The sequence below is a fragment of the Ochotona curzoniae genome, unplaced genomic scaffold (genome assembly GCF_017591425.1).
Source record: "Ochotona curzoniae isolate NIBS_2020 unplaced genomic scaffold, NIBS_Ocur_1.0 contig_3520, whole genome shotgun sequence".
Taxonomy (NCBI): Eukaryota; Metazoa; Chordata; class Mammalia; order Lagomorpha; family Ochotonidae; genus Ochotona; species Ochotona curzoniae.
This window is the reverse complement of record NW_024465894.1, coordinates 13,761,951-13,776,126: the sequence shown is the minus strand read 5'-3', so window position 1 is coordinate 13,776,126 and position 14,176 is coordinate 13,761,951. Positions and strand designations below refer to the sequence as shown.

Sequence of the window (14,176 nt, the reverse complement as noted above, 5' to 3'; positions counted from 1 at the left end):
AGACAAAAACAAAAACACAATGTGGTGTAGCAGGTAAAACCACCACAAATACATTGGCATCCCAATATGCACACAAGTTCAATGTTCCGCTCCTCACGTGGCCTCCGATAATGTGCTTGGGAAAACACTGCCATATGGTCCAAATGTGAGAGACCTGGAAGCTGCTGGTACCTGGCTTCAGTGGGGTCCACTCCAGCTCAGCCCACAGCATGAGGAAGATCTCTCTCTCCTCCTCTCTATATGTCACTCTGCCTTTCAAATAAATAGTCTTTAAAAACAAAAACAGGAAGGGGCCCAGCGCAGTGGCCTAGCACCTAAAGTCCTCACCTTGAATGCACTGGGATCCCATATGGGCACCAGTTCTAATCCCAGCAGCTCCACTTCCCATTCACAGCTCCCTGCTGGTAGACTGGAAAAGCAGACAAGGACGGCCCAAAGCCTGGGTACCAGACTCTGCATGGGAGACCCAGATGAGGTTCAGGGCTCCTGGCTCCAGATTAGCTGAGCACTGGCCACTGCGGCCATTTGTAGAGTGAACCAGGATAGGAAGATCTTTTGATCCCTCCTTCTCTCTATAAAACTGCTTTCCCAGTAAATAAACAAAAAATCCATATTAAATGCAAATGAATAGACACTTAAGGGATTACTAGTGAAGCTAAATCATCTTGTTCATTTATTCTGACAAGATGCTAACTATAGACTACTTGCATCTTTCTTTAAAAAAAAAAATTATTTTTATTACAAAGTCAGATATACAGAGAGGAGGAGAGACAGACCCTCCGTGTGATAAGTCACTCCCCAAGTGGTCGCAACAGCTGGAGCTACACTGATCCAAAGCCAGAAGCCAAGAACCTCATCTGGGTCTCCCACTCACTCAGGTACAGGGTCCCAAGTCTTTGGGCCATTCTCTAATGCTTTCCCAGGCCACAAGTAGGGAGCTGGATGGGAAGCAGAGCTGCCAAGATTAGAACTGGTGCCCATATGGGACCCCGGCACATGCAAGGCAAAGACTTCAGCTGCTAGGCCACCAAGCTGGGCCCATTTGCATCTTTCTTTAACTGGAGTTTCTGCTGTTTCGGACCTGGCACGGTGGCCCAGCAGCTAAAGTACTCTCCTTGCATGCACTGAAATCCCATATCAGCCCCACTTCATGTCCCAGTGGCTCTACTTTCCATCCAGCTCCCTGTTTTTGGCCTGAGAAAGCAGTCGAAGATGCAAAATCTTGGGACCCTGCACCTACGTGGGAGACCCAGACTCCAGGCTCCTGGCATCAGATCGGCGCAGCTCTGGCTGTTGCAGCCCCTTGGAGAATGAATCAATGGGCGGAAGATCTTCCTCTCTCTCTCTCTCTCCTCCTCTCTGTATATCTGCCTTTCCAATTAAAAAAAAAAAAAAGTGGAGTTTCTGCTATTTCAATATAAGCAGTGACTTTCGAACCCTATGAATTAATAGTATCTACATTTCTTAGAGATTTCAGAAAGTTTGTGGAAAAACAAATCGAAAAGCTTATGTTAGAGGAAACTAATAAAACCAAGTGAATTCTTTCATAGTTTGTACCTTCCATGGGCTCTTGAAAATTCCTTCCTCTTGGAAGAACGTATTCCATCTAGAGTTCGAGCTTTTTTTGTGGGGGGAGGGGGAGTAGGAGGTAACTAATTTAGCCTTCACAAAAGATCCATTTGCCTGACAAACTCAGGTTTTACAAATACTAATACTTAGAATAAGGCCAAAACAAGCATTGAAATGTTTTAAAGTGAGCCAATCTAAAGGAAAAAAATGAAGTAACCGCTGGATTTCATATGAAAATATAACAGTGAGCCAGTGAGAGCATGTGAGGAGCACGGGGGGACCCCCATAACCCGACTTGTCACCAACTGTCCGACTCCAGGATATCGAGGGGTGACGAGCCATGACTTGATGGGTGAGTTCACCACTGATTACAGTCCATGGTTTACCTGGTTTATTCTTTCCTCTTACTCATGAGCCAGGGCTCTGCACACCCATGATAAGGAATTAGCTTTGATTACAACTGCAAGAGGATGTGACTGGAGAGTCTACAGCAAGGGATTTCTAAGACCTGATTAGCCCTAAGGATCAGATGTGCTGATATGTATGAAAGGGCTCCTGAGGCTCTAAAGCACCTACAGGCAGCTTTTATTAGCCTGATGGGGCAACAAGGAAAGACAGAAGAAAACAAAGTGAGCTCCAGGCAGCTGTCTCCCAGGCCCCCCTTCTGCCCGTATTTAAGGAGATGAGGAAGACCTCAAGATCAGGTTGGGTGGAAATCAGGATTTCAATTTTCAACATAACTGAAGTACCAGCATACAATGATATGGAAATACTGAGTTGGATATACCCATCTACCTCAAACTAAAGGGAGAAGTCAGGAAAAGAAATACAGACTCATCAGAATACAGAACCTTTATGAACAACACTACAAGCTAAATATCATGGCATACTTACCACACTTCTGTCACCACTGTAAGTACCTTTGTATGTTTAAATTCACATGCTCCTCCCCACAGCCGAGGAGGTTAGGTCCCTTTTATTATCCTTGTCTTACAAATGAAAAACTGAGGCAGAAAGAGATTAAAACCTGCAAGTGTGTACAAAGCAATCTCATTCCAGCAGCCTTTCTAAAGCCGTGGGGTCAACTGCTTGAGTCAGTGCAGGGACACAGCTGCCTCAACACCCCGGGTGTCTAGGGCACAGCCCGCTCTTCAGCCTCCGCAGTCAGCAAAGGACAACACAGTCCCTCACTGCTATGGCTGAGGACGACCATTTACCATCCACCATGTGGCATGCTGGTCAAGCTGGTGGAGACAGAGTTCTGCAGAGCCCTGCGAGGCAACACCATTCTAGGAATGAAGAAACTGAAGCTCAAGGAGGTGAAGCAACTTCACTCAGGTCACTCAATTAGTAAATGACTACAGCCAGGCTCCAGCTCAGCTCCATCTTGCTTCACAACCCGGCATCTTCCAAGCAAATCCCAGTGCACACTACACCATGGAGAAACCTTGAGGACATGCTAAGTGAAACACGCGAGATTCCACTCAGGTGAGGTTATCCAGCAGCTGAAGTGACAGAAAGCACAGGGTGGTTGCCTGAGGCTGGGAAACAGGAGGTGGGTGCTGTTCCAGGAGGACGGAGTCTTAGCTCTGCAGCACCAGGAGGCCAACACACTTACTCCTCAAGACACACCACACTGGCAAGTTTGGTTACATTATTTTATTTACCACAATTAAAACACTGTTAAAAATTTAGCCTTTGACTACTGAATAGCATGCCATAATGGATATTACTGTGCTACATAAATAAAGGGTGAAGAAATAATTTAAGAGAGTCACCAAAATTGCCAACCTCTCCACACTATAATTCTAGGCTGGGCTTCAGACCTCACTCTCTGAAATAGCTCCCACTTTTTTTTAGATTCTATTTATTTTTACTGGAAAGTCAGATATAGAGAGAGGAAGATCTACCATTTGCTGGTTCACTCCCCAAGTGGCCACAATGGCCGGAGCTAAACCAATCCAAAGCCTAGAGCCTCTGCTGGGTCTCCCACGTGGGTGCAGGGTCCCAAGGCTTTGGGCCGTCCTCTACTACTTTCCCAAGCCACAAGCAAGGAGCTGGATATGAACCGGCATTCATATAGGATCCCAGCACATGCAAGGTGAGGACTTAAGCCACTAGGCTACCACGCTAGGCCCAATAACTCCCACTTCTATAAACAACTACCAAGTACAACCACCGGACTAAGCCAGGTGCTATAATATTCCTAGAAGAGGGGAGGTTCCCCTGTGCTAAATCTTCAGCACATGAAAAAAGCAGAATTCCTAAGTTACATCATTTATCTTGCTAAAGAACTTCTGTAGGGTCTGCAAAATGGTTCAACTGGCTAATGCTCCACCTTCAAGCATAGTATTCTAAAGGGGCACCAGTTCCATGTCCTAGCTGTTCCACTTCCCTTCCAGCTCCCTGCTTGTGGCCTGGGAAAACAGCAGGGAAGATGGCTCAAAGCCTTGGGATCCTGCACCTGCATGGGAGACCCAGAAAAAACTCCTGGCTTCGAATCAGTTCAGCTCAGCTCTGACCATTGCAACCATTTGGGAAATGAATGAGGGTGTGGAAGATCTTTCTCTGTCTCTTCTCCCTGTAAATCTGCCTTTCCAATGAAAATGAATATTAAAAAAAAAAAAAAAAAGTCACCTGTGACTAACCCCTGGCGCTTCTCAGCTTATCAATTTTCCAGACAGGTGTTTTGGAACACTTAACCCAGCAGTTCTGAGCCTCAGAGACTTGTCTTGATATCGACCCCAGAAGACTGAGAATCCACACCTTGCCAAAATCCCAACCCAAAGGCTACACTGAATCACATACTTCGCATTTTTTTTTAATTTTATTTTTACTGGCAGATTTATAGGAAGAGACAGAGAAAGAGGATCTTCCCTCTGCTGCTTCACTCCCCAAGTGGCTACAACAACCAGAGCTCAGCCGATCTGAAGCCAGGAGCCAGGAGCTTCTTCCAGGTCTCAGGCGCGGGTGCAGGGTCCCAAGGTTTTAAGCCGTCCTCCACTGCTTTCCCAGGCCACAAGCAGGGAGCTGGATGGGAAGTGGAACAGCCAGGATATGAATCTGTGCTCATATGGGTCCCTGGTGCTTCCAAAGTGAGGATTTAGCCACTGAAGCATGGTGCCAGGCCCTAAATAAGTGTCTGTGCATTCTTTAGAACTTAAGGTGTTGGTCACAGTGAGTTAAGTCGCAGCCCACAATGCTGCATCCCACTGAAGCACAGTTCATGCTCTGGTTCCCTGCTAACATGCCTGCGAAAGCAACAGTTGCCCAAGTGCTCTGGCCCTGCACCCAGGTGGGAGACCTGGAAGAAGCAACGGGCAACTCAACGGCTTGGCCCAGTGCTGGGAGGTGCAGCCATTTGGATAGACTTAAGATCTGTATCTGCTTTCTGTCACTCTGCCTTTCAAACAAACCAATCAATCTTTTTTTTTTTTTTTTTTTTTAAAAAAGGCTCCATGTAAAAGCTCTTTAAATTAGGCTACTGCGTTACAGGTGTGTTAACAGGGCACACCTGGATGAGTACAGGGTGGGGAGACACGATCTGACCCATCCTACCTTATTCTGAAGCCAAGCGATGTCCTTCCCCCATTAAAAACGATCATAGATTGAGCATCTGTTCAGATCTAAATGCTGCAGTATTAACTGGTCGCCCTTCAGCCCTGACTGTGCACCAGAATCGCATTAACACTTGGCACAACTGTCTTCCCAACAACTTCAAATGGTAAATCACTAATTATCATCTCCTTCTCACATACCAAGCAACTGAGACAAACAGCCAGAGCGAGCAAGAGAGCAGGGGTTTCAAGCCAAGCCCGATTCCAGAGCCCTGGCTGTTAACCACGACGCTCCGCATTGGCAAACGAGCTAGTCTCTGCACCCGCTGGAGCTCTGCCTAAATTGGGGGGGCGGGAGGAGAATGGCGAGAAGAGGGCAGACAACAAAGAAATATGTAATTACACATCCACAAAGTAGCGTAGACGCCACGAATTCGGACCTTGGGCGGATAAGCGGAGAGGAAGGGAGCATGTCAAGGAAAGAGGCCTCTCGGACACGGCTGACATTCACGACAGGCTCGGAAACCCGGCGGGAGCTGCGGCGAGGAACCCCTCCCCTCCCCCAGCCCCAATGCACAGCAGAGCAAACTCGCGGCCACACACACACACACGGCTGAGCCAAACTCGTCAGGGCTCCCCTCCGCCCCCCTAGACGTGTAGACGTGGCGCAGGGAAGGGAGGATCCAGAAACCGAGCCCAGGGTTCAGTCCACGCCATCAATAACCCACAGCAGCCGGCCCTCTGCGGGGGCCCCAGACTGGGGAGCCGGGGCCGGCTGCTCGGCTGCCCACGGCTCGGCCGCCGCTGACAGCGTGCGGGCAGCTGCCACGGAGGCCCTGCGGTGGGCCAGGAGGGGTCGGCCGCGTCTGGCAGCGGCCTCGGAATGCCTCCCCCGACCTCGGCCGCCAGCCCCCCGTCAGCTCCCGCCTGGTCCGCCCCGCCCCGCCCCTCCGGGCCGGTCTCGTACCTGCACCGCCCGGACTAGGCCCCGGCCGGTCAGCTGGCCCTGCCGCAGCTGCAGCAGAATGTTCCCTGGCCGCGGACGGCCTCCCCATCCGCCCCAAGCCGTCGCCGTCGCTGCCGACCGTCTCGCTCGGCCGACCCCAGACCCAGCCGCAGCCGCCGGCGCCGCCGCCATGTCTCCTCGTCCGACAAACAGGAAGCAAGCGGTCCCGGGGCGGCGGAGACTTCTACGGGGCGGCGAAGGGGGACGTCGCCGCAGCGCCCCCAGCGGGCTGACGGCGACGGCGCAAGCCCGCGTGGCAGCGACGTGCGCGCCGCAGCGGCTTCTGGGAAATGTAGTCTTGCTCTGAGGCAAGGCGTAGGGAATGCGGCGCAGGTGGCTAATAGATTTGCGGCGTTTCCTAACCCCGCCCCGTTATTTCCATTGCCTTTTGGTCCAACTTTACCGTGAGGTTCCCCGAAGTCGAAGACCACGTCGCTGCCGTAAGCAGTCGTCCGTTTCTTCGCCTTTTGGGGAAGGTGCAGACATCCAGAAAAAGATCCCGGGCTTCCAGGCCCGGGGAGTCAGGCCCTGGACGCTGCTTCCTACTTGCTTCCTTCCGCCCCTGACACGCCACCTGGCCCGAGTCAACCAAGTCCAACTCCTACGCCTCCCTCGCCTGTCTGCCCATTCAGTCTGTGGTTCCTGGGAGCCCAGATCAGTTCATTATGAATTCCTAGGTGGTCTGGCTCTGGGCCAGGCCATGAGGAGGGGTGGTGCGCTGCGGGGGAGGGGGAGACGTGGGGAGTAGAATGGCCTAGGACCCCCTTATCACGAGATGCAGGTGCAGAGGAAGACTGCCAGTCTGGATCCAAACTTAGGCTGTGTGACTGGACACATTGCGACATGAAATGAAAATAATGCAAGGAAGAGGGATCCATACATTGTGACATCATATTCTCAGTGGATGGAACCCTGTTCTGATTCTCTCCACCACCACCACGTGGTGGGTTCTCTTTGGGCAAACTCATGTAGCATCCTCACAGGGATGGGAACTTGTGAGTCCAGGAGCACTGCCCAGCGATGGGAGAAGGATTGGTGCAGATTTTAACTCACCTCTGGGATAACTGTGATGTATCATGCACGCTAGCAGACTTTCACAAATACTTAACACTGGCGCAGTGGGTATATAGGAGCATCCTCCCAGATAAACCCACCATGGTTACTCTTTGTTTGCCCCACAGGGGAGGACTGGGCTCTACTCATCACCACCAGCTAAGGTTTTGTGTGAAATCCTTCAATTCTGAAAACTGGGCCTTCTGGAACAAGGGACCAGGAATGGATCCGTGCACAAGTAGGAGTTTCATGTGTAATAAGGGGAGATATTTCCAGTGAGTAGGGAAAGAAAAAAATAAATAATAGTGTGAGCATCTCTTAACTTCGCACCAGAAGCTATCAGGAATTTCAGGTATATTTAAAGCAAAATACAACAAAACATACCGTTCTGTGCTGTGTTGTAATGATGGTGGCATCGCTCTGTGAATGGGCTAAGAAAACATTGCTTTGTGCACTCAAGTGGGTGGATTTTGTGAAGTACATCTCAGGGAAGCTGTCAAAAAAAACAAAACTGTGAACATGGTAGAAGGGAACAGAAGAACCTACATGATTTAGGGGTAGAAAGTTTTCCTTAGACACAAAATCCAGGCCTTTGAATAGAAAGATGGGTGAAATTGACCCCTTGTACAAGGCAGCATAAACAACCACAAAAGGCATGTGACAGTGTGGAAAAGATTGAATATCCAGAATTTATAAAGAGCTTTCCAGATAGCTGTCTGAATGCCTTGCTTTCTCATCCCCGGGGCTCTGCTCTGAGACTGAAAGAGCTTCCCCGACCTTCTATATAAACTAGCACATCATACACGTTTAAACAAACACCAGTTCGTGTCCCAGCTGCCCCACTTCCCATCCAACCCCTTGTTATGGCCTGGGAAGGCAGTGGAGGATGGCCCAAAGCCTTGGGACCCTGCACCCATGTGGGAGACCCGGAAAAAGCTCCTGGCTTTGGATTAGTCCAGCTCTGGCTATTACAGCCATTTGAGGAGTAAACCAGTGGGTGGGAGACCTCTTTGCCTTCCCTTCCCTCTATAACTCTCTTTCAAACAAAGATTTCAAAGCATATTTTTGAAAAATAAAAAAAACAAGTAGAAGTAGCACACATCTCTACCTAATGCATAACTGTTTTTTCTCCACACCCCTTCCTTTGACAAAAGTATAATTTTAATCTGATTTGTTCTGTGCTGCACCACGCACAACAACCATACCAATATCTGGCAATACTTGTCATTGGAATCAGTGGATTAAGGAATACATACCTACACTTTCACAAAATCACAGAAATAAGCCAAATGACACAAGAGAAAACCAGGTATGTAGTAACAGAGGGAAAATAACCAGTAAGTGTATACAAAGGTTTCTTCTTTGACTTTACCAACCTTTTAGTAGAGAATACTGTTGGTGAAAATAAGTATTAATATACCCTTTCAGAAAGCATTTTTTAGCTATGTGAGTTAAGTCATAAGTCAACATTTGTTGGCTCAGTATTTTTTTTAAGATTTACTTATTTTTATTGGAAAGTTAGATATATAGATAGAGAGGAGGAGAGACAGAGAGGAAGATCTTCCATGCGATGATTCACTCCCCAAGAGACTGCAATGGCCAGTGCTGCGTCGATCCAAAGCCAGGAGCCAGGAGCCCTTCCAGGTCTCTCATGCAGGCACAGGGTCCCAAAGCTTTGGGCCATCCTCAGCTGCTTTCCCAGGCCACAAGCAGGGAGTTAGATGGGAAGTGGGGCCGCCAGGATTAGCACAAGTGCCCATACGGGATCTTGGCATATTCAAGGTGAGGACTTTAGCCACTAGGCCAAGGCACTAGGCCCAGGTCCTCAGTATTTACTTCTTTAGCCACTTCCAGTCAATATAATACAGGATCTCAGCTAAAAAAGTGTTTCAAGAAACAGAAACAAAAGGCATCCTCACTGGAAATACAAAACTGAAGGAAACTGAAGAATAGAAAAATAAATGGAAAGACTCCTTGTGCACGGATTGGAAAGGTTCATGTTGTTAAACTGTCCACCGAGGAGCCAGCACTGTGATACAATGGGTTACCCCACCACTTTCAACACCAACATGGCCTATCATAGTGCCAGTTCAAGTTCCATTTGCACCTCTTCTAACCAACTTTCTGTAAATACACAGGAAAGCAGCAAATGATTGCCCAAATGTTTGGACCCTACCACCATGCGGGTGATCCTGATGAAGTTCCCGGCTCCTGACTTGGTCCAGCCATGGGCATGAAGATCATCTGAGCCATCGGCCAGTGAATAGAGGCTTCCCTATCACTTTGACTTTCAAAATAAATAATTTTTAAAATTTCCATTAACCCAGAGCAATCTACAGATTCAATGAGATCTCATTCAAGACACCAATGATATTCTTTTTTAAGAAACAGGGAAAAAAAAACAGTATAATTCATGTGCAATCTCAAGGACCCTCCAAATAACTAAAACAATCTTTAAAAAACAGAAGCCTCACATTTCCTAAATTTAAAGCATTTTTTTTTTTTGCACCCATTGGGACCTGTGTGGGCTGGCTGTAGGGGTGGGCTGGACTTGGCTGAGCCACAGCACCTGCTGGTGCACATAATTTTAACAACGAAGAAAGGAAAGGCATTCTGGGAATGGGGTGGCAGTGGACCTGGGTTGGGTTGTCTGCAGCCCAGAATTTTGGGTGGAGTGTGTCCCCAGGCATGCAACTGTATAGATGCTGGATCTTGTCACATGAGGATACGGGATCCTGACGAGTGTCACAGCTCTGACAGTCTCCAGGGTTCTCTTGGCAGCCATCACACAAGGCACCGACTCTTCACATTTAGGCTTTGGCCAACAGCAGACCTCACTTCCCACTCCTAAATCTGCACTTTTCTCTGTCTAGCATGGTAACAGGCATTTCCCAGAGTGGGCTGCTCACAGGGTCAGAAACGCTCACCCCCAGTTCAACTCTTCAGGATATCACATGACTAGGAAATAAGGACACAGGTTTCCGGAATCTACAAGTAAACACCCATGCTGGGGCTGATGCAATGGCTCAATTGATTCATCCTTAGCCTGCAAGCGCTAGCATCCCACATGGGCACTGGTTCATGTTCTGGCTGCTCCATTTTCCATCCAGCTACTTTCTTAAAGACTGGGAAAGCAGCAGAAGATGGCCAAAGTTCTTGGGACCCTACACCCACATGCCAGACCCAGAAGAAGCTTCTGGATCCTAACTTTGGATTGATTGGCTCAGCTCTGGCCATTGAGGTAATTTTGTGAGTGAACCAGCAGATGGAAGATCTTTCCCTCTATCTCTTCTTCTTTCTGGGAATCTGCCTTTCCAATTAAAATAAATAAATCTTTATTTAAAAAGAAAAACTCATCCGTTCTACTTCCTCTGTGGCCTGCTGAGTGACTCTTGCCACCAGAGGGCGCAGGACTCACCCAAAAGAGGACAGTTAATGTCAGTTTGGGTCAACTCAAAAAAAAGAAAAAAAGCTCCCAGACAAGCTAATTTTTTTCCCCATAATAATCCCAAATGGCTTCACCAAACATGATGATGTTATTTAGAAGCTATTGCTTCAATTAAATGAACTGCCAGACTATGTTGGACAGACTTTCTGGGGCAATTTTTTTTTTAAAAGATTTGTTTTATTTTTATTGGAAAGTCAGATATCCAGAGAGAAGGAAAGACAGACAGAAAGATCTTCCATCCGATGATTCACTCCCCAAGTGACTGCAACGGCCAGTGTTATGCCGATCCGGAGCCAGGAGCCACCTGGGTGCAGAGTCCCAAGGCTTTGAGCCATCCTCAACTGCTTTCCCAGGCCACAAGCAGGGAGCTGGATGGGAAGTGGAGCTGCTGGGATTAGAACAGGCACCCATATGGTGCTGAAGGATTTGAGCAGCTAGGCCATGGCGCCGGGCCTCTGTTTTTACGTAAAACTTTATGTATCTATTTTGAGAAAGACAGTGACAGAAAACAAACAAACAAAAACCAGATTTCACTGGCCAGGACTGGGTTGGCTGGTGCAGGGAACCTGGAACTCAACCAAGGTCTTCTGTATGGGTGTTAGCTGCCTCGCGGGGTGCACATTAACAAGAAAATGTATAAGTGGTGGAGCCAGAACTCCAAATGAGGCACTCAATGAGGGATCCTTGCTTCTTACCTGCTAAGGCATTACTCACCCTGCAGCATTTTTTTTTTCTGACATTTGAGAAACTATCTTCAATTCTTTGCTCTTTTGAAAGGCAAAGTAACAGAGGGAGAGTAACAGACCAAGAGATCTTCCTTCTGTTGGCTCTTTCCCCATGTCACATCAGCTGGGACTGGGCCTGGCAGAGGCCAGGAGCCTGGAACTCCTTCCACATGGGTGCAGGGCTCAAGCACTGAGCTCATAATTCACTGCCTTTCCAGGTTCATTAGCAGGGAGCTGGATCTGAGGCAAAGGAAATGGGACTGGTATTGTGACATGGGATGCAAGCATCCAAGTGACAGCCCAACCCACAGCACGACCACGCCAGTCCTCCCGGGGACACTTTTTTTACGGATTCCTTATTATTTAACGTGAATAATAGATCCATTGCTGCTATTACTCTGTTTTTCTTTCGAATATCATTTTCAATGAAAATGAAATGAATAGCTTTTAAGTGCAGAACTGGATACATTTCAACATGTTTATATCCATGTCACATGCCAAGTTTTTAAAAAGATTTATTTACTGGAAAGGCAGAGCAACAGAGAGAAAGAATCTTCCATCTGCTGGTTCACTCCCCAGAAAACTGGGGCCAAGACCAGAGCCAGGAACCTGGAACTCCATCCAGGTCTTCCATAAGGGCAGCAGGGGTGCTAGTATTGGAGCCATTATTTATTACTCCCTAGGCACATTAGCAGGAATCTGAATTGGAGGTGAAATAGATGGAAAATTTTTGTCTCTCCTTCTCTGTAAATCTGCCTTTCTAATAAAAATAAAATTTAAAAAAAAAAAAAAAACGTTTTGCAGATGTATGTTTTCATTTCAGATTGCCTCAGATTTGAGCAGTGGTAATTCCTTCAAATAAGTTTGTGATCTCCCAGGAGACCTGGATTGAGTTCAGTCTCTGGCTTCAGCCTCAACTAACCCTACTTCTTATAGGTATTTGGGGGAAATTAATCAATGGGCAGGAACACACATTCTTGCTCTCTGTCAAACTGTCTCTCTGCCTCTCAATATTTGTTTTAATTGCCAAAAGTAAAAATGGCCCCTCATTTTCACAGCTAACTAGGAGTTGTGTAGATACAAAATTAAATAATTTTAAGTGTTGCCATTATAATATGAAACTCCTACTAACAGTCATACACCAAAATCAGATGGGATGACAGTATGCTAAATAAAATAACCTGGGTGTAGCCATTAGGCACATTTTCTTTTCTTTCTAAAGATTTATTTTATTTTTACTTTATTTTTATTGGAAAATCAGATTTACAGAAAGAAGGAGAGACAGAAAGATCTTCTGTCTGCTGGTTCACTCCACACATGGCCTCAACAGCTGAAATTCAGCCGATCCAAAGTCAGGAACCAGGAGCTTCTTCCAGGTCTCCCTTGTGGGTGCAGGGATAAAAGATCTGTCTCTCCATCTCTGTTACTCTACCTTTCAAAAAGATAAAAATGTTATAAAAGACTTTATTCTCAGGAAGCGGCTCACAGGATTACAGGGACTGGCAAGTCCCAGTCTGCTGTGTGGGCTGGCAGGCTGAAACCCGGGAGAGCCAAGGGTGCAGATGAAGTGTGAGAGCACAGCGTGGGAGACGTTCCTCTTGTGTGAGGGTGGCCTGGTGTTTCGGAGACACTCAGGCTTCAACCAATGAGATGAGGCCCACTCACATTATGGAGGGCAATCTGCTTTGCTGTCCTGATTAAAATGTTAATCTCATCCAAAAACACCCTCACAGAAGCCCTCAGAATAACATCTGACTAAATATCTGGGTGCCTGTGGCTAGCCAAACAGACACACAGAATTAACTAGCACTCAAAAATAAAGAGTTATATCGAGAAGGTTGCTTTGATATCCAAAGAGGCCATTCACAGAGAGAGGTACGCAGCCTACAGCAAAGCCATGCAGGCAAAGAGCATGGGGATAAAGACCCTGACCCTGCCCCATTCACTCCCTCTTTCTAGTCTTCTGCCTGGATTCTCTGAGCATCAGTGACACCAATCAGAACTCAAGAAGCCAATGGGCCCAATGAGGTACCAGGGCCCTTTAAAAAGTTCATATTAGAGAAGGATGTTTGGCACAGAAGTTATATGCACTATTTGGGATACCAGCATCTCATGTTGGAGAAGCTTAGCTTCTGGTCCCGCCTCTGCTTTGAACCCACTTTCCTGCTAATGTGTATTCTGGGAAGCCCAGAGTACTTGAGTTCTTGACATCCATGTAAAATACTCAGCTTGAATTTCTGACTGCCAGCTTTGCTCTCATTCAGTTTTAGCTGTCATATTTAAGGACGAACCAGTAAATGACAGTTTCACCTCTATCTCTACCTTTCAAGTTAAATGAAGATATTTAAAATTCAAGGAAAATAAGCATAGTGGCTAAAGTCTTTGCTTTGAACACGCCAAGATCCCATATGGGATCTAATTCTAATCCCAGTGGCCTTACTTCACACCCAGTTCCCTGCTTGTGGCCTAGGAAAGCAGATGAGGACGGCCCAAAGCCTTGGGACCCTGCACCTGCATGGGATACCCAGGAGAAGTTGCTGGCTCCTGGCTTCTGATTGGGTCAGCTCCAGCTGTTGCAGTCGCTTGGGTAGTGAACCATCAGACGGAAGATCTTCTTCTCTGTCTTTCCTCCTCTTTGTATATCTGCTTTTCCAATAAAAACAAATAAATATTTTTTTAAATCCCAGGAAAATAGAATTAAAAGATAAGTTTACTTTGGTACAACAAATTTTGAAATCCATACTTACACAAGGTCTTCAAAAAGTTCATAGAAAATGTGTATTATAGAAAAGTATGCATGGATTTAAAAATTTGTCAC

The 14,176-nt window shown here is 47.1% G+C and overlaps 1 protein-coding gene across 3 annotated transcripts in view; it reads right to left on the bottom strand.

Moving 5' to 3' along the window:
* LOC121157385 (transient receptor potential cation channel subfamily C member 4 associated protein) overlaps positions 1-6,334 on the bottom strand; it is a 66,585-nt gene extending 60,251 nt beyond the window's left edge. For 2 of the 3 annotated variants that reach the window (XM_040981591.1, XM_040981592.1), the window contains exon 1: positions 6,094-6,334. In XM_040981591.1, the coding sequence (XP_040837525.1) occupies positions 6,094-6,264 (171 nt within the window). In that variant the 5' untranslated portion in view covers positions 6,265-6,334. The remainder of the gene's footprint in view (positions 1-6,093) is intronic. The other variant, XM_040981593.1, reaches the window with a different exon arrangement.
* Between the last annotated feature and the right edge of the window lie 7,842 nt (positions 6,335-14,176).